The sequence below is a fragment of the Pteropus vampyrus genome, unplaced genomic scaffold (assembly GCF_000151845.1).
Source record: "Pteropus vampyrus isolate Shadow unplaced genomic scaffold, Pvam_2.0 Scaffold73, whole genome shotgun sequence".
In the NCBI taxonomy this organism is placed as follows: Eukaryota; Metazoa; Chordata; class Mammalia; order Chiroptera; family Pteropodidae; genus Pteropus; species Pteropus vampyrus.
This window is the reverse complement of record NW_011888854.1, coordinates 5,589,269-5,610,842: the sequence shown is the minus strand read 5'-3', so window position 1 is coordinate 5,610,842 and position 21,574 is coordinate 5,589,269. Positions and strand designations below refer to the sequence as shown.

Below are 21,574 nucleotides of genomic sequence, written 5' to 3'. Positions count from 1 at the left end.
AGATAGATAGATAGATAGATAGATACAGTCCAATTAAAATATTCAGTTCACAACTTAGGTCCATAAAAGGATCCTAAAGTTATTTTGGGAAGAACTATGAGTACAGTCAGGTCATGAATACCTGAAAAGGAGGAGTGATAGGTAAAAAGTAGTTCAGTCATATATCAATGGATATTATAAAGCTGCAGCACGATCAACACAGAATGATATTGGTTCAGAAATAAAAGATAGGCTAATAAGACCTATAAAGGATTGAAAATAATTTTCAAGATTATTTATGAAAATTTATGAAAATTGACTTCATAATAAAGTAGCATTTTATGTCATTTGCAAAAAATGTGGATTATTTAATAAATGTTGACACAACTGACTAGAATTCATGTTTTAAGTAAAGCTGGATGTATATAACAACGACAGACACATTTTTTTTTTGTTTGTGATTTTAACGAAAATGTGTGACTTTACTGCAAATTTAATTTTGACTATTGGCCTGGTAAAGATTATTTAAAGGAAGAAACGAACAACTATTTGAAGGGAAAAAAAGTTTAGGTATTGAATATTAGCAAATGGCTTTGCTATATCTATAAATGTCACATTTCTCTTTATTTAATGTGTTGACATGACTTATTACATCAATAATTACATGAAAATAAGCCATTCTAACATATTTGATATAAACCCTTATTTAATTGTGTAAATTATTTTTATAATTTGTAAATTGTTCCTGTTTACTTTTTTCTTTTTTTTTTTTTTTTTTGTCGGTTTCAAGTGTACAGTACATTGGTTAGACATTTATATAGTTTATAGAATGATCCCCCTAATTGCTCCTTTTCCCGTCTGATTCTCCACCTAGCCTGTATATTAATGCTAACTGCATTCTCTATGCTGTGCTCCCCATCCCCGTTACCATCTATCAACTACTAATTTGTACTTCTTTAACCCTTCACTCCATTCTCCCAGCCCCGCAATCATCTGTCACTAAATTGTCTTATGTTTACTTTTACATTGTCAAATTCTTCTAGCTAGTATTTCAAGTTATTGCATATCATTGCATAAATGAGCTTTGTTTATAGTTTCCCATCTAGACTGTATGCAGTAAAGGATACAGAAGGAAAAGAAATGTGTGCAAATGGAGGCCATGCCTTTAGAATGCAGAGTTGAGCAAGAAAGATACACATAGTAGGCACTAAAAATTTTTAATTGAATGGAAATTTTTTTGCAGAAAAAACATTTATAATAGACTGAACATACATTAATCTAAATGTATACATCTTGGGTTTTGCTTTGCTTTTAGATTGAAGAGCAGTCAGACTGTAAGATACTAGATGGACACTTTGTTTCTCCAATGGCCCACTATGTGCCTGATATCATGCCAATTGAATCTGTTATTGCAAGGTAAGAATTTTTATTCTGAAAGTTAAAGTAGTAAGTCGTTTATGTTCACTTAAAATTATAATATCAATAGCATGTCATTTGAAATTACTTAGCATTAATTACAGTAATTACTTGGATTTTCCCCATTACACATGGTGTAAGAGGACAGTAGAATTATAGAGATTTAGTATACATTTGAACTTAAGTTGTCATCAACTTATAGTATGCTATTATAAACATAAGATGTTTTGTATAAGTCTCATAGTAACCATAAAACTAAAATCTTTATGAACAGAAGAGGAAAAAAACATAAGCACATCACTACAGAAAAGCATAAAATCACAAAGGAAGAAACAAAAGACATAAAACAGCTAGAAAATAATTAACAAAATGGCTATAGTAAGTCCATACCTATCAATAATCACTTTAAATGTAAATGGATTAAATTTTCCAATCAAAAGGTGTGGAATGCTGAATAGATAAAAAAAAAGATGAGCCAACTATATTGCTGCGTATGAGAGACTCACTTCCAATATAAAAACATAAACAGTGAAAGTGAAGCAATGGAAACATATTCCATGCAATGGAAACAGAATAAAGCAGAGATAGCTGTACTTATACAAAAGAGACTTTAAGATAAAGGTTGTAGTAAATGTCAGAGGAGGTCATTATATAATGATGAAGGGGCGAATCCAACAAGAGGATGTAACATCTGTAAATATATATGCACCCAACATTGGAGCAAATTATATAAAGAAATTATTAACAGACCTGAATGAAGAAATAAACAATACAATAACAGTAAGGAACTTCAGTATCCCACTTTCAACAATGGATAGATCATCCAGACAAAAAATCAATAAGGAAATCGAACTTCAAATACATGTTAGATTAAATGGACTTAACAGCCATTTACAGACTATTGTATCCAACAGCAACAGAATACACATTCATTTTAAGTGTACAAGAAACATTCTCAAGGATAGATCATATGTTAGCCCACAAAACAAGTCTTAATAAATTTAAGAAGACTGAATCAAATCAAGCATCTTTTCTGACCACATTGGTATGAAACTAGAAATCAAATACAAAAAGAAAACTGGAAAATTTACAAATATTTAGCAGCTCAACAACATGATACTAAATAACCAATGAATCAAAAAAGAAATAAAAAAAAAAAAACCTTGAGACAAATGAAAATGGAAATACAATACACCCAAACTTATGAGATGCAGCAAAAGCAGTTCTAAGAGTAAAGGTCACAGGGATATAAACACATTAAGAAAAAAGAAAGATCTCAAACAACACTTTACACCTCAAGGAACTAGAGAAAGAAGAACAAACTAAGCCCAAAGTCAGTAGAAGGAAGGAAATAGTATAGATCAGAGCAGAGATAAATGACATAGAGACTATAAACAGAAAAGATCAATGAAATTAAGCGCTGGGTTTTTGAAAAGATAAAGTAGGCAAACTTTTAGCTAGACTCACCAAGAAAAAAAAAAAAGAAAAAAAGACATATACCATATGATCTCACTTATATGTGGAATCTTAAAACAAACAAACAAAACCCCCTCAGACTCATAGAGAAAACAGATTGGTGTTGCCAGAGATGGGGGTTTGGGGGGTAGGCAATGAACAAAGGTGGTCAAAAGGTACAAACTTTCAGTCGTAAAATAAATAAGTCTTGGGAATATAATGTACAGCATGGTGGCTCTAGTTAATAACACTGTATTGTATATTTGGACATTACTAAGAGAGTAGATCTTAAAAGTTCTTATCACAAGAAAAAGAATTGTGTAACTGTGTGGTGATAGATGATAACTAGATTTATTGTGGTGATCGTATCATTGAATCATTACATTGAATCATTATTTTGTACATCTGGAACTAATAACATGTTAAATATCAGTTCTCTCTCTCTCTCTCTCTCTTTTTTTTAAGAGACTTTGGAAGCTGGAAATGGGAAGCCATCAAGATCCACATGCATACTTCCCTTTCCCGGGTGCTTTATGGTCTCTTATCTCTGCTTTATGACCCATGTGCATGCCATTTCTCGGTTTCTCATGCAACCACAACAAAATAAGAGCTGCCACAGCCTCACACAGCTTCCATTTTCAAAAGCCCAACACATTCTAAGTCTGTCTCAATTCCAGATTACTAGAAGGGTAAATCTCATAGCCATAATTTGGCCTATACCTGGCCCAGTCATCTGTGGCAGAGGAGCTCATGTGGCCTGTACCCATTCATCATGGGGCTCTGGAAAAAATTAAGAGTTCGTTCCCATGAGCACAAAGCAGAAACCATCTTGAATATATTTGTTTATCTTCTATTCAGTAGTTTATTGACAATAGTTAACTAGTAATACTGTCCCTTGCCCAAGCAAAGTAAGTAAGCTCAGAATTGTAGTTTATGTTGCCTGAGAATGCAGCCACCTAAAGGGTTCTGTTTTCTAAGACTTAATCATATACATTGATGTCTCTACAAAATAAGAAAATTTAAAGTTGTAGTACTGAACAAGATAAAAAATAATTACAATATAGTCAGTGTTTATATTGTAATTGAATATTTTAATATCCTAACACAAAGCAAATTTATAATATCTTCATTGCTTTTAGGCAAACAGTTTAATCGATTTTGATTTGAATGTCAAAATTCTGAATGATCTTTGCTTCCAAATAATTTAATCATAAAACTTTAAGAACTGAAAGTTTGTATTAAAAGGCTTTTCTTTCTTTTTTTCTTGTTTTTCCGTCTTTTGTATTAAAAGTTTTAAAGAGAATTCACTAATGTGTTTTATTTTAAATAGGTTCCAATTTATTGTGCCTAAAGAGTGGAACAGCAAATATAGGCCCGTATGCATTCATCTTGCTGGAACAGGAGATCATGTAAGACTTTATTATAATATCGAATCCCTAATTTGTCAACATACTCTCCTTAGCAGATGTGTTTATTCTTTAAGTATGTCATCTTTTCTTTCTTTAGCATTACTGGAGACGACGAACACTGATGGCCCGTCCTATGATTAAAGAAGCCCGGATGGCTTCTTTGTTGTTAGAAAACCCTTATTATATCCTTTTGTGATACCTAGAAATCTTATCTCTTATTTATAGATTTAGTCTTCAAAAGGAATGCTAGATAGTAGCCAACTTTTCTAAATGAGTTAAATTTAGTCATCAGTTCAGAAAGTACTTAAGAAGAATGACATTGAAAAATTGTTTCATGTCTTAAAAACTGAAGTAAGGATTGTGCTTCTGTTTTATAATTAAGATAAATTGTATGTTTATTTCCTGTGAAACTTATGTTGAATTTTAATATTAATAAGTCAAATGTTTGCTATTAAGGAAACCCTCATGTTTTAAATGCATTCACATTTAAGTATCAGCCGAGGTTTAGAACAGTTCTTAACTTAATTTTCAAGATGATGTCAGACTGTACCCAGAAGAGGAAACGAAACTGATGTACAGATATAAAGAAATGCTCAACGTTGTTGGTAATAAGAGAAATATAAAGTTACAGCAACAATTACCAAAGATTTAAAAAAATAAAACACAGTAGTCATGAGGCTATTATGAAATGGGCACTCTCATTACTGATGGCTGTCAATATCAGTTCAGCTCTTTGGGAAAGCATTTTTACCATATGCATTGTGAGCCTTAAAAAAATCTGACTTCCCTTGACAGTGATTTTCATCCTGAGACATTTATTCTAAGGATAAAATACTAAGAAAAGAGAAAACAATAGAAGAAAGATATTTATGTAGCTTTATTTATAATAGTAAAACTTTAGAAATAGCTTACGTGTCCAACAATCACAAAACAGTTGAGAAAATTGGTTCACATTATGCAATTGGTTGTGTTACGTTTACTGCTTTACCACTTACTACCCGTATGACCTTGGACCTGTTACTTAATCTTTAGTACCTCAGCTTTTTTGTTGGCAGTGGGAATGATCTCTTAGGTTACTCACACTATTATATAGTTAATACTGTATAAAATAATGCTTGGTAAATAAGCATTCAGTAAATTTTAACAGTTGATTATTATTTTTAAAAGTTCACACTAATGGATAAAAAGTATCTTTAATGCAAAAATAGGATATAAAATTCTATAGTATGACACAGGTATCCAAAAAAAAAGAAAAAAATCCATTAAAAAAATTATGCAAAAGGAAAAATACTGGAAAGAAATACAGCAATATATTAATATAGTTATACATAAATAAAAGTTTTTCTTCTAATAAGCATTTCTATGTTTTCTGAATTTTCCCTAATAAGCATATAAGTGAAATAAATAAACCATTTTAAAATTAAGTTGAAGATTGCACAATCCTATAAATTTACTAAAAACATTGAAATGTACACTTTTAATGGGTAAATTGTGTGTTATATGACTATATTTCAGTAAAGCTGTTTAAAAAAAGCAGTTAAGTTGAAAAATCTGAGAACTAAAAAGCATATGTGAGGTAACTAGAAAAGTTATTTCAGTATTAAATTGTCTTCAACTTTAACTATTTTGCTAAAGTTAATGTGTTTTGAGATAGAGAGTAATTATTTTAAAACTTTCTCTTTGACCTACATTCTTAAATGGCTGCAGGAAACCCAAGGACCAAATGTAAGTATATGTCATATTCACTGTTGCAGTCTTTATTCTGAATTTTCAGTAATATTAAAATATTTAGTAGTATTCAGTTAATCATTTCTAAGTTTAATCTTCAAGTATTATTGGAAAATTATAAAACTATAGGAGGAATGTTAACTTATTTTTATTTTAAGGTTTTCATTTTAAATGTCTAGTAAATATATAAGTATTTTAATAGGCTGACTGAAGATATATTTTATTTATAAAACTTTAGCTGAATAAATGATAACTTTTTAAAGTACATTTTGTAAAATTAAACACTGCCCTTTTTATTCTTACAATGCATAATAACATAGGTAATCTGAAAATAAACTTTCTCTTCTTGGTCTGTTGAAATGATGAACTTTGAAGGTAATTATTTTGCATTTCTATAATCTATATTGTGTTTAGTTTTGATTTATTTATTAAGTTTTTGACCCTAGACACTGTATAAAGAGCAAACTCAGGTGGACCTGAGAATTCAAACTTTCATACCAGGCCAAAATAAATAATTGGGAATTGGTGGAAGTGGAGGAGGGGGGGGCGAATTAAAGAGGGGAGAAAAAAAATATTCAGGAATTATGTGATCATAGAAAATTAGAATGATAGGAAACAAATATAAGGATAAATGGCCTCTTTTTTGATGAAGCATGAGTATGATCTGTTTTGACATAGCATAGTGTATTTTTCATAAAGAGAAGCCTTGCCTTATGTATGCACTTATGAGCTCTGGGTGAATGTGGTAGGACTATGGGCCAGAAGCTCTTGGGGGCCAGAATTCTGTTTTTAACAACTTGGCATTCCTGTGGCACATGGTTCTTAGAATATAATTATTTTGCATAGTATAATAAATAACCAATGATAAAATAAATTGTTGTATACTTAGGGGTTTCATTTAATAGTCAATTATGTATGTCTTTATATGAAATAAATTTTGAAAAATAGATTCTACTTGGTCACTTTAGTAATAAAATAATACTGTTCTCTCACCATTTAATAATAGTTCTGGAATCTAAAGATGTAATTAAGTACTTCTTATAAGGAAATGTACTTTCATGTAAAATCAGTTTCTAAAACAAAAATTCCAGTTAAATTGGTTTTTATTTAATCGAAATATGTATTTTTATAAAAATTTCTTTTCAATGTTTTATTATAATTATAAATTGTATATAAACTTAAACAACGTACTTAAGTTTTTTGGTAATACATGAGCCTAGTATTTGGTTCAATTCTTTACATTGCTTTTTTAAAAACGTTATGCTTTAAGTTCTATTGTAGTAATTTCTAAGTGGGGACAACTATAAATTTGTTTTTTCTTATATCAATAGTAATTTAAAAATTGACAGAATAGAACTGTTATTTTCCCATAAATATCAAATAAGATATCTTAAAATATCAAATAAGATTTTCTTTTCTGGACTTCAGAATAGCTAAATAGCTGAAATTCAATAAAGATTATATGCTGTAGAGCAGATACAACTTTTTAAATGTAAGTTCTAGATGATTAATATATAGAACAATATTAGCAGCACTCTGATTCCATCACTTAGTCCATTGTTTTACTTAGCTGTCCTTGTCCTTTAAAAGAAGACATTGAAGTCTAGCTTCCTGTAGTAAATTTGCATATTAAAATGTAAATACAAAAAATAATTTTCTTTGTTTTGTGAGGCTAGAAGGTCCAGCTTAAAGAATGTGTCAGACCTGTTTGTGATGGGAGGAGCTCTTGTTTTAGAGTCCACGGCTCTCTTGCACTGGCTGGAGAGGGAAGGGTACGGACCTCTAGGAATGACCGGGATATCCATGGGAGGACACGTAAGCCTTTCATTTCAACTGATATTTAATTGTGATTATGTTTATAAGATCTGGGGAATCTAGTTATTTTAAAATTTCACTTTAGGTATAGAATTAATTTTAGTTTTGGTGAAAGCAGAAACATTCTAAACTTTCATTCCAGTTGTGAAATAATGGTATTATTTTTTTGTATGATTTATGTAGGCATTGATTGTGCTTACTCCACGATTATAGCTCAGGTATTGGATTTAATATTGTTAAAAGTTGATTATAAAACAACTCAAGTTTCAAGCATAATGTCTTATTTTGCTGTTAAATTGGTGAAAATAGCTCATTCAGAAAATACTTTTCATTGATCTCTTAGCTCTATCCCTGGCACCACCAACCTATTTTACTTGTGTCTTCTAGAGTATACTAAAGTGGCCTCCTACTTGATTTCTCTATCTCTAGTCTTTAATTAATATTTTTCTTAACAGTTTTTCTCCACACCCTAGTGATCTTACTAAATCTGATCTCTGCTCTGTCATGCTTAAAACCTGCCTGAGGCCTACTGTTGCACTGGGCTCTAGCTACGCTGGGTGCTGGGACCCTTCTAGTGCCCCCTCCATTTCCTTTTACCTGACTGAATAACAGCTCGCTCCTCTAGTTCCACTTTAGAGCTTACTTTCTATGAGAAGCTCCTCCTGACTCCCAGCCTTCCTTACTCCAGAGTACGTTTCATCTCCCATTGTTAGTCCTTATTTCACTGTACTGTGGTTAGTACTTGTTTGCTCCGTAAAGCAGCAGATTTAGTGAGGGCCAGGAATATAACCTGGTTCATCACCTGGATGTATTAGTCACTCAGTACATTAACAAATATATTATTTGCTATAAGATCTTAATTTGAATTATAAAATTAAGTTCAAAAACTTTCTCATTCATAATACCAAAATGTGAAGCTGGTAAAATTAGCTTTAAAAACTTACTCAAATTCAAAACTATCAGACAATGAAACTGAAAAATGGAAAAGGATTTATTTTCCTACCTAGTAGTTTCCATTGTTATGACTTAGGGCAAGGCCTTATGATTTCACCGGGATATTGCCTCTTAACTGGTTTTCTTATCCCAAATCTCATCCTCTAATCAATCCTATAAACTACTCTCATTTTTGCTCCCTTGAATCACTTCTTTGACAGTGCCACTCTTTGCTCACACCTCTTTATTAACTCCCCTTTATCTTCAGGGCAAAGGGACCTCAAATCTGAGCCCGATCAACCTTTCCAGCTGTACCTATCTCCCTGACCCCACTGGCCACATGTGCCCTGGTGACCAGCCGAGTTGAAGTATATTGGCTGTTCCCCTACCAAACTCTGCTTTCTTACCATCTTGCCTTTGATCATGCTGTCTTCTTTATGTGGAAGACAAGACCCCATTTTTCATTTTCCCTAAAAGGTGCAGCCATTTCATGAAGCCTTCTGATTCCTCTAGCCAAAAATAACTTTTCCACTCTCTAAACACATTTTACATCAGTTATATATTCTGCTTTGTAGTTTACCAAGTTCTTGGCATCTCTTCAGTCAACTTCAAGGGTCTGAGATCTTATAGTTGTGATTTTGCTGTACCTGAGCAAGTAACTTAGGTGGTGAGTGTGCTTAGCCTGCTACCCAGCATCTATATCTCAGCCTATTAAGCTCTATGTTTACCCAGTAGGAAGTAGTTCTCTGTGAAGGATCTGGAAGTTAAAGTTTTCCAATATACTTTATTGCTTTTCTAAGTTATATGTTGTTGTTGAATTTATGATTTGAAAAGTTTGAAGAGGTTGCTGGATAGTCTCATGAGTCTATAGAGACTTTGTGTTCGTGCCTTATCTCACCAACTACTACACAAAGTTCTAGTTAATATTATTTTTTATTTTAATGACTAGAAAGGTTAAACAGAAGCTGTCTAACTGACTCTGTTAACATATTACAGATGGCTTCCTTAGCGGTATCCAACTGGCCTAAGCCCATGCCATTGATTCCATGTCTGTCTTGGTCCACAGCATCTGGGGTCTTCACTACGGTAACTTAATTATAATTAAAATTTAGATAGTTATATATGATTAAAGGTAATTGTTTGGGGGGCTCCCAGAACCACCCTCAGGTTTGGCGATTCACTAAAAGGAATCACAGGACTCAGCATGTGGTGGTATCATAACTAAGACTCGTTATAGCAAAACGATATAATACAAAATCAGCAAAGGGAAAGGTACACAGGGCAAAGTCCAGAGGATACCAGGCATGGGCTTTCACTGGAGTCTCAAGATGAGTTTGATTCTTCCAGCAATGAATTGTGACAATATGTGCAAAGTATTGTCTATTAGTGTACCTCACTTGAGCCTAGGAGTCCAGGATTTTCATCAGGGGTCAGTCACTTAGGAACCCTCTGCCTAGCATGTACCAGGATTCCAGAAGGAAAGCAGGTGTTCAGCAGAAACTATATTGTTTGTACAAGCAGTTCAGGCACAGAGACCTACTTTATAATTTAGGAAGTTTTATATCAGGGTAAAGAACTGTTTATTAGTCAAGTTCCCAGACTTTAGTCAAGGGCCAACCTTACAAGCAGGCCTTTCTAAAGATGGGAAACCTTAAGCCTGCTACGTTAACTCTTCTACACAGTAATAATAAAATTTTTAGACAAAATATTTTGTGGTGTGATTTGATCTTAGTTTGTTATTTCAGGGCGTGCTGAGTAAATCAATCAACTGGAGGGAGCTGGAAAAACAATATTACACACAGACAGTTTATGAGGAAGAAATTATTCAAATGCTTGAATATTGTGGAGTAAGTATTTTTAATTTCTGCATAACATTGGGAGAAAAATTGATTGTTTAATGATACAAATTTTTAAAAAGAATTGTTTTTTAAGAAAGCAGTACTATTTGTTACCTTTTAAAATTCATTTTAAAATAAAATACAGGTACAGACAGTCATGCAAAGCAAATGTATAGCTAACTACATTTATTAAATGGCAAACACACTTGTAATAAATAGAACTCGACTGCCCGGCTCAGAAACTGACTCCCAGCCTGGAAACTACTTCAGTGTGCCCTCATCAAAGGCCCCCCGTTCCCCTGCTATCAGTTATCGTCATCCTGATTTTTATAGTAATTACTTCATCTTTAAAATAATTTTATCTAAATGTATACCCCTAGACACTAGTTTTTATTAGATGTTTCTTTTCAGTATCTTTTGATCTGTAAGTTCTCTTCCATCCCTTTCTTTCCCTTAAAATTTTTCCATTGAAGAACTTGGGTTATTTACCTGTAGAGTTCACAGTCTAGAGTTTTCTGATTGCATCCTCATGGTCCAGTTTAGCATGTTCCCCCATGCTCTATATTGCCTGCAAATTGGCAACTAGGTGTATAGGCTTGATTAAACTTTTTCTTTGGTAAGAATATGGGAAGCATATAATATTTTGTTGTCTCTTGTTTGTGGTTTAAGCCTCCATTGATGTGTAATGCCTGTGTCATTTTATTTGTTGAGGGTTGCAAAATGCTGATATTCTAATTCTGTCATTAGTTTGAAGACTTATAAAAAATGTACTTACCTCATCTCTTATTTAATAATTCAGTTCATATAGGAAAGGCAGGATAAATGCTTCTCTTAATTTGCCAATATGATGAATGGGTTCCCTATTACACTGCTAAGGTGACCAGTTCTTTTCATGAATTTTCTTTTCACAAATTTAAAAATTTTGCACACTCTGAAAGTTAAAATAAAATGCATCATTTGAGACATCTAGAGAATCTCAAGAAATCTCAGAAATGGAATTTTTCTATCAATGAGGACTTTTCATTTATAATTTTATCACTTATAAACCTCACTTACAAAGTTAAGTCTATCTTGCATAACCTCAAAGGGTAGTTAATTTCTTGCCTTCGAGCTTTGTTAGAAAATAGTTCTAACTACTAATTAGCTCCTTGTGGTCAACTACCCATGTAATCAGAAAGATACCTATATTTGAGACCTTAAAACATGGGTTTTTTAAAGGGAGGTTCATAAATTTTGGTCTGAAATGGCAGTGTATTCTTACCCAGCACTACTTTCTCTGTGCCTCTGGCTTGGTGGTTGTATACGAGTCGTTTTTGTCTGTTAGAGCTAGTTCAGAGCAATGAATATGCAGAAATGTCAAAATGGCTTCCTTCTGTTTTTGTTTTAAAAACTGTTTTCCCTATCAAAAGAAGTTTAATCTGTTTGTGTGCCACTCTGAGTAATTAATTCTCAGATACTTTGATCTTACATGTCCCCGTCTGGATGGCTTTAGTGATTTGTTCTGTTAACCAGGTGGTGGTTTTCTTTTTCTTTTTTCCTTGCCCTCAACCAATTTTTCACCCTTTTTTAAAGCAGATTGATGTTTCTCATCTTTCACTATTAAAAAACAATGCTTCAATGAGTGACTCATACATACATCATTTCACAATTGTAAATTCCTAGAAATTTCGTTGTTGCTGAGTTGAAGGGTATATGCATTTGTAATGTGGTTAACTAGGTTGTCTAATCCTAGTTGTGTCAGTTTACACTACCAGCAGGAACATGTGTGTCTTTTTCCCAGTAAGTTCACAAATCCAGTGTATTATCAAACCTACAATTTTGCTCAACCTGATAATGAAAATTGGTAGTTTTTGTTTAATTTACTTAATTTTTAGTGAAATTAAACATGTTTATAAATTTAAGAGCAATCTGTATTTTATTTTCTCTGATCTTATATGCATATCCTTTGCCCATCTTTTCTGTTATGATTTTGGGCTTTTTATTCACTTGTTTCTTAATAAGTTAAATCAATTAACTTTTTGTCATATAGGTTACAAATATATTTTCCCAGGCTATCATTTTTGTCTTCTGTCTTTGCTTTTAGTATTTGACACAGTTTATTTTTATTAAATTCTGTTGTATTTGTAAGTCCTTAAACTTAGGACATACTTTTGAGATTTTAAAAGGCAGTGTATTTTCCTTGATAATTTTAATTCTTAGTTCAGCCTAAAAATGGGATTTAGATTGGCTGATGTATTAATGCCAGGATATACTCATAAGACTTTTGGAAGTTCTAGCAGATCATGGATTTCCAAACTTCAGCAATAAAAACATGAGACAGAATAAATGATACCCTTTATTGTTCAGTAGGAAACATTTAGCAGTAAAATATGTCATTCATCTTGGTTCTCAGTTAAAATTTGACATCTTTTCAGGTTTTTTCTTTAAATTGTGGTAAAATATGCACAACATAAAACGTACCATTTTAACCATTTTAATTGCACAGTTCAGTGGTATTAAGTACATTCACATTGTTATACGAACATCATCTCCATCGTCACCATCCAAGTGCAGAATTTTTCATCTCTTTAACCTGAAAATCTGTCCCCATTAAACAACCTATTCCCTGACCCTGCCCCACCCCTGGCAAACACCATTCATCTTTCTGCCTCTATGAATTTGACTACCTTAGGTTCCTCATAAAAGTGGAATCATAATATTTGTCCTTTTGTGCCTCGCTTATTCATTTAGCATAATGTCATCAAAACTTGTCTATGTTTTAGCATGTGTCAGAATTTCCTTCCCCTTTAAGACCGAATAATTCATTGTGTGTATATACCACATTTTTTTCTCATTTATTCATTGACGGACATTTGTGATTTCTTTAACAGGTTGATAAATAAAATCCTATATTATATTAAATTATGTTTTCTTTTCTTCCCTATATTCAGACAGATTCTTTCAAAATGGGACAGGAGTTCGTGAAATACTTCCCTAGCAGTGCAGACAAGCTCACTAACCTTAGTCTGGTTTCTGGAACTTTAAATTTAGATATGACAGACCAGGTGGTATCCCCAAAACCTGCTGAGTGCCATAAATCTAGTAAAACATCTTTCATTGCCACATCAGAAAGACTCTTGTTGCAAGATACCTCTAAGATGGAGTGCTTCAAGCAAACACTTCCAACCAACAACAGTAGTTATACAAGTTGTAATCCTCAGGCACACCACTTACTCAGTAAAGAACAAAGAAGAAAGAATCTTCAGAAAGAATCTTTAATATTTATGAAAGGAGTCATGGATGAATGTACTCATGTAGCAAATTTCTCAGGTATGGATTTTTATATGAAATTGAGAATATTTGCTGATGTGTAAATATTTGTGAAATAATTTTAAAGATACTTTATAATTTTGTATTTTCAGGAGTATATTTATCAGCTCTAGAATGTGTTTTTCAAGATAAGTTAATATTTAAATATATTTTATTCTTGAAAATCTAAGGCCATCTTATTAGTTCATTAAAAACACTGGATTTTTCAGCTTTAGAATTTTCATCTCACTGTATTAGAGATGAATATTGATATTATAGTTGTATTTATCTTAACAAGAGTTCTAGTTTGACATGTTTCATTTACTGCATTGTATGATATACTGTATTTCTAATACAATTAATAGTACTTATATAAAAACCTTAGAGATTTTCTAAAGTACATATGTTGCATTTTTAAAAAAATCCTGTACCTAGTTCCAGTTGACCCAAGCCTCATCATAGTGGTTCAAGCCAAAGAAGATGCCTATATTCCACGAACAGGAGTTCGAAGTCTACAAGAAATTTGGCCAGGCTGTGAAATTCGCTATCTAGAAGGGGGTCACATTAGTGCTTATCTTTTTAAACAAGGACTCTTCAGGTAAGATGATTGGTCTAAATAGGTGTCTATTTATTTGTTGTTTGTTATTGGATTTTTTTTTTGGTAACAACTAACAAAAGATTGGGTATTTTTATCATACATTTTAGTCTTCTTATTTCTTCCTGCCTCCTTCAATCTCACATTGTGGTACTCTCTCCTTTCTTGTCCTCTTACGTTTTTTTTTTGTTTTTTGTTTTTTGTTTTTGTTTTTGTTTTTTAGAGAACTAGTAGCATATGATAGGCATGCTTTATCGTGTGGTTTCCCCTCTTCAGATATTTATGACCAGGCATTTTAGGGAATAGGGAGGAATACCAGGTTTATAAAACTTGCTTAATTCATCTTGAGTTTTTCACTCCACTCTAATGTTCTCTCAGAATGGCCTGAGCATCTGTGGAAAATCCAGCAATATTTTTCAGTAGCAAGTGAATACTGAACTAAGTGAGCAGTGAAATATTGGTTTTACTGTTAATAACCTTTTATGATTCCACTATTTGTTATAACTTATAAAAACTATGCTATAACTAGTTTTTGGTATCCTGCATTATTTCTACCTCTATTCAATTTGATGGTAAAAGGTATCCTTGGACTATAATAATTATTAATGGTTAAATAAACTAGTTCACATAAAGTGCTTAGATCAGTGCCCTGTGTATAATAGTTTCAAAAACTTCCAGCTGAATAGCTATGTTTGACATGTTTTAATTCTTTTTAATAATTCTTTGTTGTTACTTATTTAGTTCAACTTACAGATATAACCTTTTAGATGTCCAGAGTAATTCTTTAAGTCTGTAATGTCCTGAAGCATATAATAAACCTTTTTAGTATACAATGTTTTAAAAATTATTTATTCAGCATTTGAGTCCCTGTTAGTTGCTAAGTGAACAGACTACCTACCCAGTGTGACTCTCTTGCACAGCAAACAAGAATTGTGAGTACTTAGGGTTGCTAGGGTTGCTCAAGTAGAGTCTAAAGTTCTATTTGTGAATGCAGACAACCCACATGCTTGCTTTAGTAAATCAGTATCAAATTTATTTTTCTCTTTTATGTATCTAAATGGAAGTGTGGCTGGGAGGCATTAGGAAGAATAGATATAATCGAAGTCAGCTGTAAAAACTAACAAGTGTTCATTTAAAGGCTTCATTTGAGAAAGAGAGAAATGTTAGCTGTTACTGTGTGCCAGGTACTAGAGCAATTGCTTCATATGTTATTAACCCCTTTATACAAATACAGGGGACAAAAAAGATTAAACAGCTTTCTCAGGTGTAGAGTCACTACTAAGGTATTTGGCCTCTCCTACTCCCCACCAGTCACTTCAAAATTTTGAACAAAGTTTAGATGATATTGGAATAGAATTTTTAAAAATTCATTCTTTTCACTCACCAGATGTAAAAGAAGCCACTTCTTTGTATGCTCTGATATTTTCTTTTAAGTTATTTAGAACTGATTGATACTATAAGTGAATAGAGACTATTAAAATGATTTAAAAGGTATAGTTATACCTTTCCTAACTGCCCTCATACCATTTACACAAGCCTAGGTTGCAAGCTTAGGCATCAGGAGATCAAGTAAATTTATTCTAACAGAGCAAGTATCCAGGACTAACTCAGAGGAAAAACCTGTCCAGTGGACAGACACCTCAGGGCCCTCTCTCACCTGCAGTCAACTGCTGCTCTCATACTCGCCCTAAAACACAATCTCGTGTTTACACCAACATGCAAATGTCCATCTTTAATTTGTTTCCCTTCTCATTGTTTGTTACATTTTACGAGAGTCAATTTTTGAGCCAAACATACACAAGTGTAATACTATACAAGTGTAATGGAAAGCTGTCTTCCCGTCATATTGGAAATCATAATCTATTAGGAGGCTGCCAGTTTTAAAGGTTATATATTTTTATAATCTTAATCTTTTTTAAGGATGTGGGGAAATGCTTAGTCAAATGTGTAGGATATAGAATATCATCTCATAGTTATATTTTAAACTGGGTAAAAATATAGACATATGCATTAAAAAAAAGCCTGAAGGAAATATATGAAAACATTAAAGTAGATACCTTAGAGTGGTGGGGTTCTGACTTTTTCCCCTTTCTGTATTTTTGGATTTTCTGAACATTCTCCAGTGAAAATGTAGAATTTCACAACATGAAAAAACCAAAACTAGCTTTAAAAATAATATGATATGGACCTGGGCCAGATCAATTTGACTGTTCCTTTCCAATAAAGATATTAAAATACCTAGTAAAGTTAATGTAGGAAACTAAGGCTTTTGATTTTAAGTTCAGTTGCTAGGAACATGTTTGTTTTATAAAGAAAAAGCATCTATACCATAATCTGAAATAGAATGAATACTACATTCTGAAAAGTTATGTAGCCAGTTAATATTCAAGAAGTGACGAAAAGGAAACCAGTTAGTTCCTTTATCATTTTATGTATTACACATATATGTAAACATATATAAATCTGAAGGCACAAAAAGTGCTTCACAGAAGAAAATGGTGCTTCTGAACCGGAAATACATTTGCAGTTTTCCAGTGGTGGTGAAGTAACATGGATACAAACACCCTCAGGTAACTGCCTCCTTCACAACTATCTGGAGAGGAGGTCAGTTAAAAGCCACAGGTAATTCTGGAAATAACCTATAGTAAAAGCACTGTTTCCTCCCCCCACCTTGCTAGTTACTAGTTTTTCTTTCATTTTTAATTTTAGACGAGCCATCTATGATGCATTTGAACGCTTTCTCCATAAATATGCAAACTAACTGGATCACTGTATGTAACCAGTGTGGGCATCATGTTTCTTACGAAAGGAGTTTCATCCTCTGATGATGTGAAGAATAAGCAGACAGCACTATATATTTAATTGCTATCAATTTAGTCTGGAATTCAGTGTTACAGACCAGTCGAATGTAATCTTCAAATGCATTTGAATAACTAAACCAATATTTGGATGAGATGATGTTGAAGTATTATTGTTTGTGGGAATCCCACATACTCAATATATAGTCTATTATTATTTATGAAAACTCAAATTTTTAATTATGAATAATTTATTAATTTAAAATAAATTTATTCATAGAAACTATATTGGTTTTTACGGAACTGCTCAAACAGCTTATAATATATCTGCCTGTATTGTATACCCTTATGTGTGATATCTCTACTATTGACTTGCTTTGAGAAACATGTTTATTTCTTTTATGGATCCACAGTGAATTTATAATCTTATTTTCACCTTTAATTTTCTACCATAGAAATACTTATGATGTATAAAACCGGTATTAACTTTGAATTCTAAAATATCCTGATTGTTTCTTATTTAAGTGCTTTTAATAATTAAAATTAATGTGAGAATGCAGATAAGATGCATAAGACTTGACTGAACTTAAAAACTGCCAAATATCAGATTAGAAAAAAATGCCAAACATATTTTCCCTACATGAAAAATGGAAATATCCGTTGTATTAATTGACAGATATTGTCTTAACATTTTCTTCTATACCTACTCTAAGTTTGCTAAACATCTAACTTTAGGCCAAGAACTTAACAGCTTTGACTTTTTAATTTAAAAAATGAATGACTGCAATGAAATTGATTTGTCCTAAATAACTTTTACACAAAAGATAAAACTGAACTTTTTTAAATTGGAAGATCACATAGCTAGATTTGGTGCTTTCTTTTTATGATAAACTCAAGCTGAGAGCTAAAATATTCTTAAAAAGTAGAAACTATTTTTGGGTATTGTGTTAATAAGGCTTGGAATAAATGTATTTTCAGTTTTGTTTGATATCTGTGTTGTCTATAGATTATTTTTAAATATGTATTCCTAGTGTTGTAGTATATTTAAATTATAATGTGCCTTTGTAACATTTTTAAAGGTGATTTTATTTGTCACTCCAATACCTCCATCACTTAATAAACTATTAAAAGTTACTAATGTAAAGTCATTGATAGTGGAGTTGTAAATTCTTTTTTTTTTTTTTCCTTTTCTTTTTTTGGAGTTGTAAATTCTATAAAGCTACTTTGGCATAACAAACCAACACGGTTACAGCCATTTGAGCTATAGCAATTTTACATGTTCAGACTAGAACCTTTACTTTTAACTAAAAGTATAAAATCTAAAGTTCTACAATAATATACCCTATACCCTTTAAAGATAAAGTAAAATTTATTGTTAACTGAATTACAAGTATTTTCTTTTGTATATTGTGAGGTAATATGATTGAATGTTTTCTGAACAATGGCTTTAGTAAAACCACTACTTTTATTTTTCACGTAAATATTTCTAAGAAATAATGTACTACGGTATGTGACTTTCTATTGATAAAAGAATGAAATTTCCTTTCAATTAACTCTTACACATAACAAAATAATAGTCTCCCCAACATGTGAATAAAGGTATTTTAAAATTTTTATCTCTTAACCTTATACGTGAAGAATATATAATATATCCATGCTGCTACCTTAACTGATTCAATGCAAAATACCTTTTCTTGAAGTTTTTATCAACTCTCCTTAGAATAGTGACTTAAGCTTCATACACACATACATACACATACAGTTTGCCATTTTGAAGATTAGACACAAACTGCCAAAAATTCATTTAGGCCAGAGTTGTAAACTGACAGTTGATACAGGCCAGCTTGGCCCAGTTTTATCCTGTATGCCTAACATTTCAAAATTTGAAACATGCTTAGGTTGGCATGCATTCCTAGTTTACCACAATCCATTGGACTCCGTCCTATATTAGACTATGTCACTACTTTGTGTTTCTTAATTAGCACTGAAGACATCTGAGTTTGAGACTGCAGGCTTAGATTTGTGGTTAGAAAAATGTTTTTGAATTTCATAGTTTGCTAATGTTGTAATTACTATTAAGTAATTTTAGCATAAGCATTTGTTATGAATGTAATTTTTTTAATGTGGTGCTTTCTCTGGTAAAGACTATTGAATTGTTAATGTTGTAACTAAGATTTTAAAAATTTCCAAATTTTTATACTTCACAATAAAAGCTTATTTAAAAAAATATGCTCAAGAGATATTATTCTAAATATAGAAAATGTGTCACATTTTATTAATATATCCAAACTTGAACTGAGTATGTGTTCCTCCTTAGTTATATTAATATATAACCCAAAGAAGGTAAGGCAGAAATAAGCTAGGGAGGCTCTAGCAGATCAGTAATCATTATATACAACGAGAGCCAAAAATTGCCCCCCGAATATATGTGATCCTATGGAAACCAGCATTTTGACAGACCATTGTTTTCTGACTGCTGTATAACTCACTACTGGATATGACTGCATTTATACTAATAAATGTACTGCGAACAAAATCTAGAAATAGGAACTTACCTATAGGATGCAGTTGGACTGGGAATGAGGGTCCTAGGCAAAGACTTCTATAGAAACCAGGTTTGGAAATAAAAGGAAACATGGCACGTAAGACAAAGGGAAAAGTAAATTTTGGCCATTTTACAGGAATGGAATAACCTAATTCTAGTAATATTCATACAGGTGGAATCCTAAGAAACCGATGATTTATGAAGGACTTTGAAAAGTTTTAACTAGAAAGTGTTGGGCAACAAAATGAAAATGATTTTCCTCAGGATCAAAAGAGCTAATATACAGATTTAGCAGCTTGTGATAATTAGAAGAAAATTTACACAGTTTCCCTATATACAGCACTGGGGTAATTCCTCAAAGAAACAAGTTGTACCCTAGCATTTTGCTGCTCAAAATGTGGCCAATAGATGGGCAGCATCAACAACAACTTATACTAACGAATAATAGTAATAGTTAATTCTAAAAATAAACTAAGTTCAAAACATAACTTCTTCTCTTCCAGTTTTCAAAGAACAGGGGTTTTCAAAGAACAGGGTATTGAAGGGGTTAGTACCTTTATGAATTTGTCAACATAAGAAATGTCCAAACCTGTACAGAATTTTTTATAAGTTTATTTTTGAGGCAAACTAATGACAAATGCTGGGGAGCAAGATCTCAAATGCTCCCGGAATAAGTCTAGCAGCTTGTTTCATGCATTTGAAATTAAGGAGGGAACAGAAGGAAAAATTACATGGAGGTTGGAAAAAGCAAGGTGAGGATTGGATTACAGGACAGTTAAGATTATGTGCTCTCTTGAGGGTTAATACCCACTAGGAGGGGTATTCTGGTATTTCAAAGGTGTGTTAATCTAGATGCACAAGAACAATAGGCAAGGCTGCCTTAAAACCTTTCACTGAAGTTACAGGCCTGGGCGTGACTACCCACCTTGACCCGCCCAGTTAGGAATTTATGATCAGATCACCCTGTGAGATTACTTTCCATAGAACCCTTTTTTCTTTTGTCCACATGTAAAAGGCAAAAAAAAAAAAAAAAAAACTAGTGTGGCAGGAAAGGCAGAGAATTTTGAGTATCAATCCTAGCTATGATTGGCAGGGTTCTTAGGCAAGATAATTAAACATTTGAGAGAGTTCCTACTTCTGTTAAACCGGCCTACCTACAAGAGAGCTACCTACCTAGGAACAGCAATCTGGTGGAAAGTAAACTAGATTTGTTTTGAAACTATGTTTGCATAACAAGCGCAGTGTTTTTTTAACCTACTTATATAATATAGATAAGAGAAAAAAGCAAAATTTTGTAAAGGTGTTTTACTCTCACTTTATCTGAGACTGAATATGTCAGTTTTATTTATTGAAGGGAAGATGCATGTAAGCCATTAAAACACACATTAACACTGACCCTGCATTAAAGGTTAGAGATAACTGAAAGCATTTAGTATTTATCCAAGCATTTATCTCACCTTTATTGTGATAAACAGGGCCCAAGGCTCTGCCACTTGGAGGTAATGATGGTTCAGTATATCTTGTTGAAAAATCAGTCTCTTTTAAAGTCATTACTTTATAGGAAGTTAAAAAAAAAAAACAAAACTCTGGGTTCAGTTTATCTACTCTTTGGACTGTAGGACTTTGAAACAGATTATATCTAATGCATTCTTTGAAATCTCTCCAGCATTAAGTACAGCTATTTGCACATTGGGTTTTCGCAAGCCTGAACTTAAATTACACTGGTAGAAGAAAAAAAAGATCTTGATGTTGTTGTAGGACTTAACTTTCCTGAG

At 32.4% G+C, this 21,574-nt stretch overlaps 1 protein-coding gene across 7 annotated transcripts; it reads left to right on the top strand.

Annotated features, from left to right (window-relative positions):
- Window positions 1-1,250: 1,250 nt before the first annotated feature.
- On the top strand, window positions 1,251-19,481 carry ABHD18 (abhydrolase domain containing 18). Of its 7 annotated transcripts, XM_023531805.1 has the most exons (11): window positions 1,275-1,395; window positions 3,316-3,376; window positions 4,181-4,259; window positions 4,357-4,441; window positions 5,957-5,984; window positions 7,664-7,802; window positions 9,732-9,821; window positions 10,481-10,582; window positions 13,504-13,882; window positions 14,297-14,459; window positions 17,166-19,481. In XM_023531805.1, exons 1-11 carry the CDS (start codon window positions 1,326-1,328, stop codon window positions 17,215-17,217), a joined length of 1,248 nt encoding a protein of 415 aa, XP_023387573.1. In that variant the 5' UTR covers window positions 1,275-1,325; the 3' UTR covers window positions 17,218-19,481. The 7 variants fall into 7 exon arrangements, with proteins under 7 accessions (XP_023387574.1, XP_023387573.1, XP_023387575.1 ...); XM_023531806.1 differs by lacking the exon at window positions 3,316-3,376 and having other exon boundaries at window positions 1,251-1,395; window positions 17,166-17,409; XM_023531807.1 differs by lacking the exons at window positions 1,275-1,395; window positions 3,316-3,376; window positions 4,181-4,259 and having other exon boundaries at window positions 7,659-7,802; window positions 17,166-17,409.
- Window positions 19,482-21,574: the final 2,093 nt, after the last annotated feature.

Bases quoted from the DNA above. Each gene is read 5' to 3' on its own strand.
- ABHD18 (XM_023531805.1), top strand. From the start codon at position 1,326: ATGGACACTTTGTTTCTCCAATGGCCCACTATGTGCCTGATATCATGC. The intron at 1,396-3,315 runs GTAAGAATTTTT...CTTTTTTTTAAG, and splicing joins ATTGAATCTGTTATTGCAAG to AGACTTTGGAAGCTGGAAAT. The intron at 4,442-5,956 runs ATATCCTTTTGT...CTACATTCTTAA, and splicing joins GTTGTTAGAAAACCCTTATT to ATGGCTGCAGGAAACCCAAG.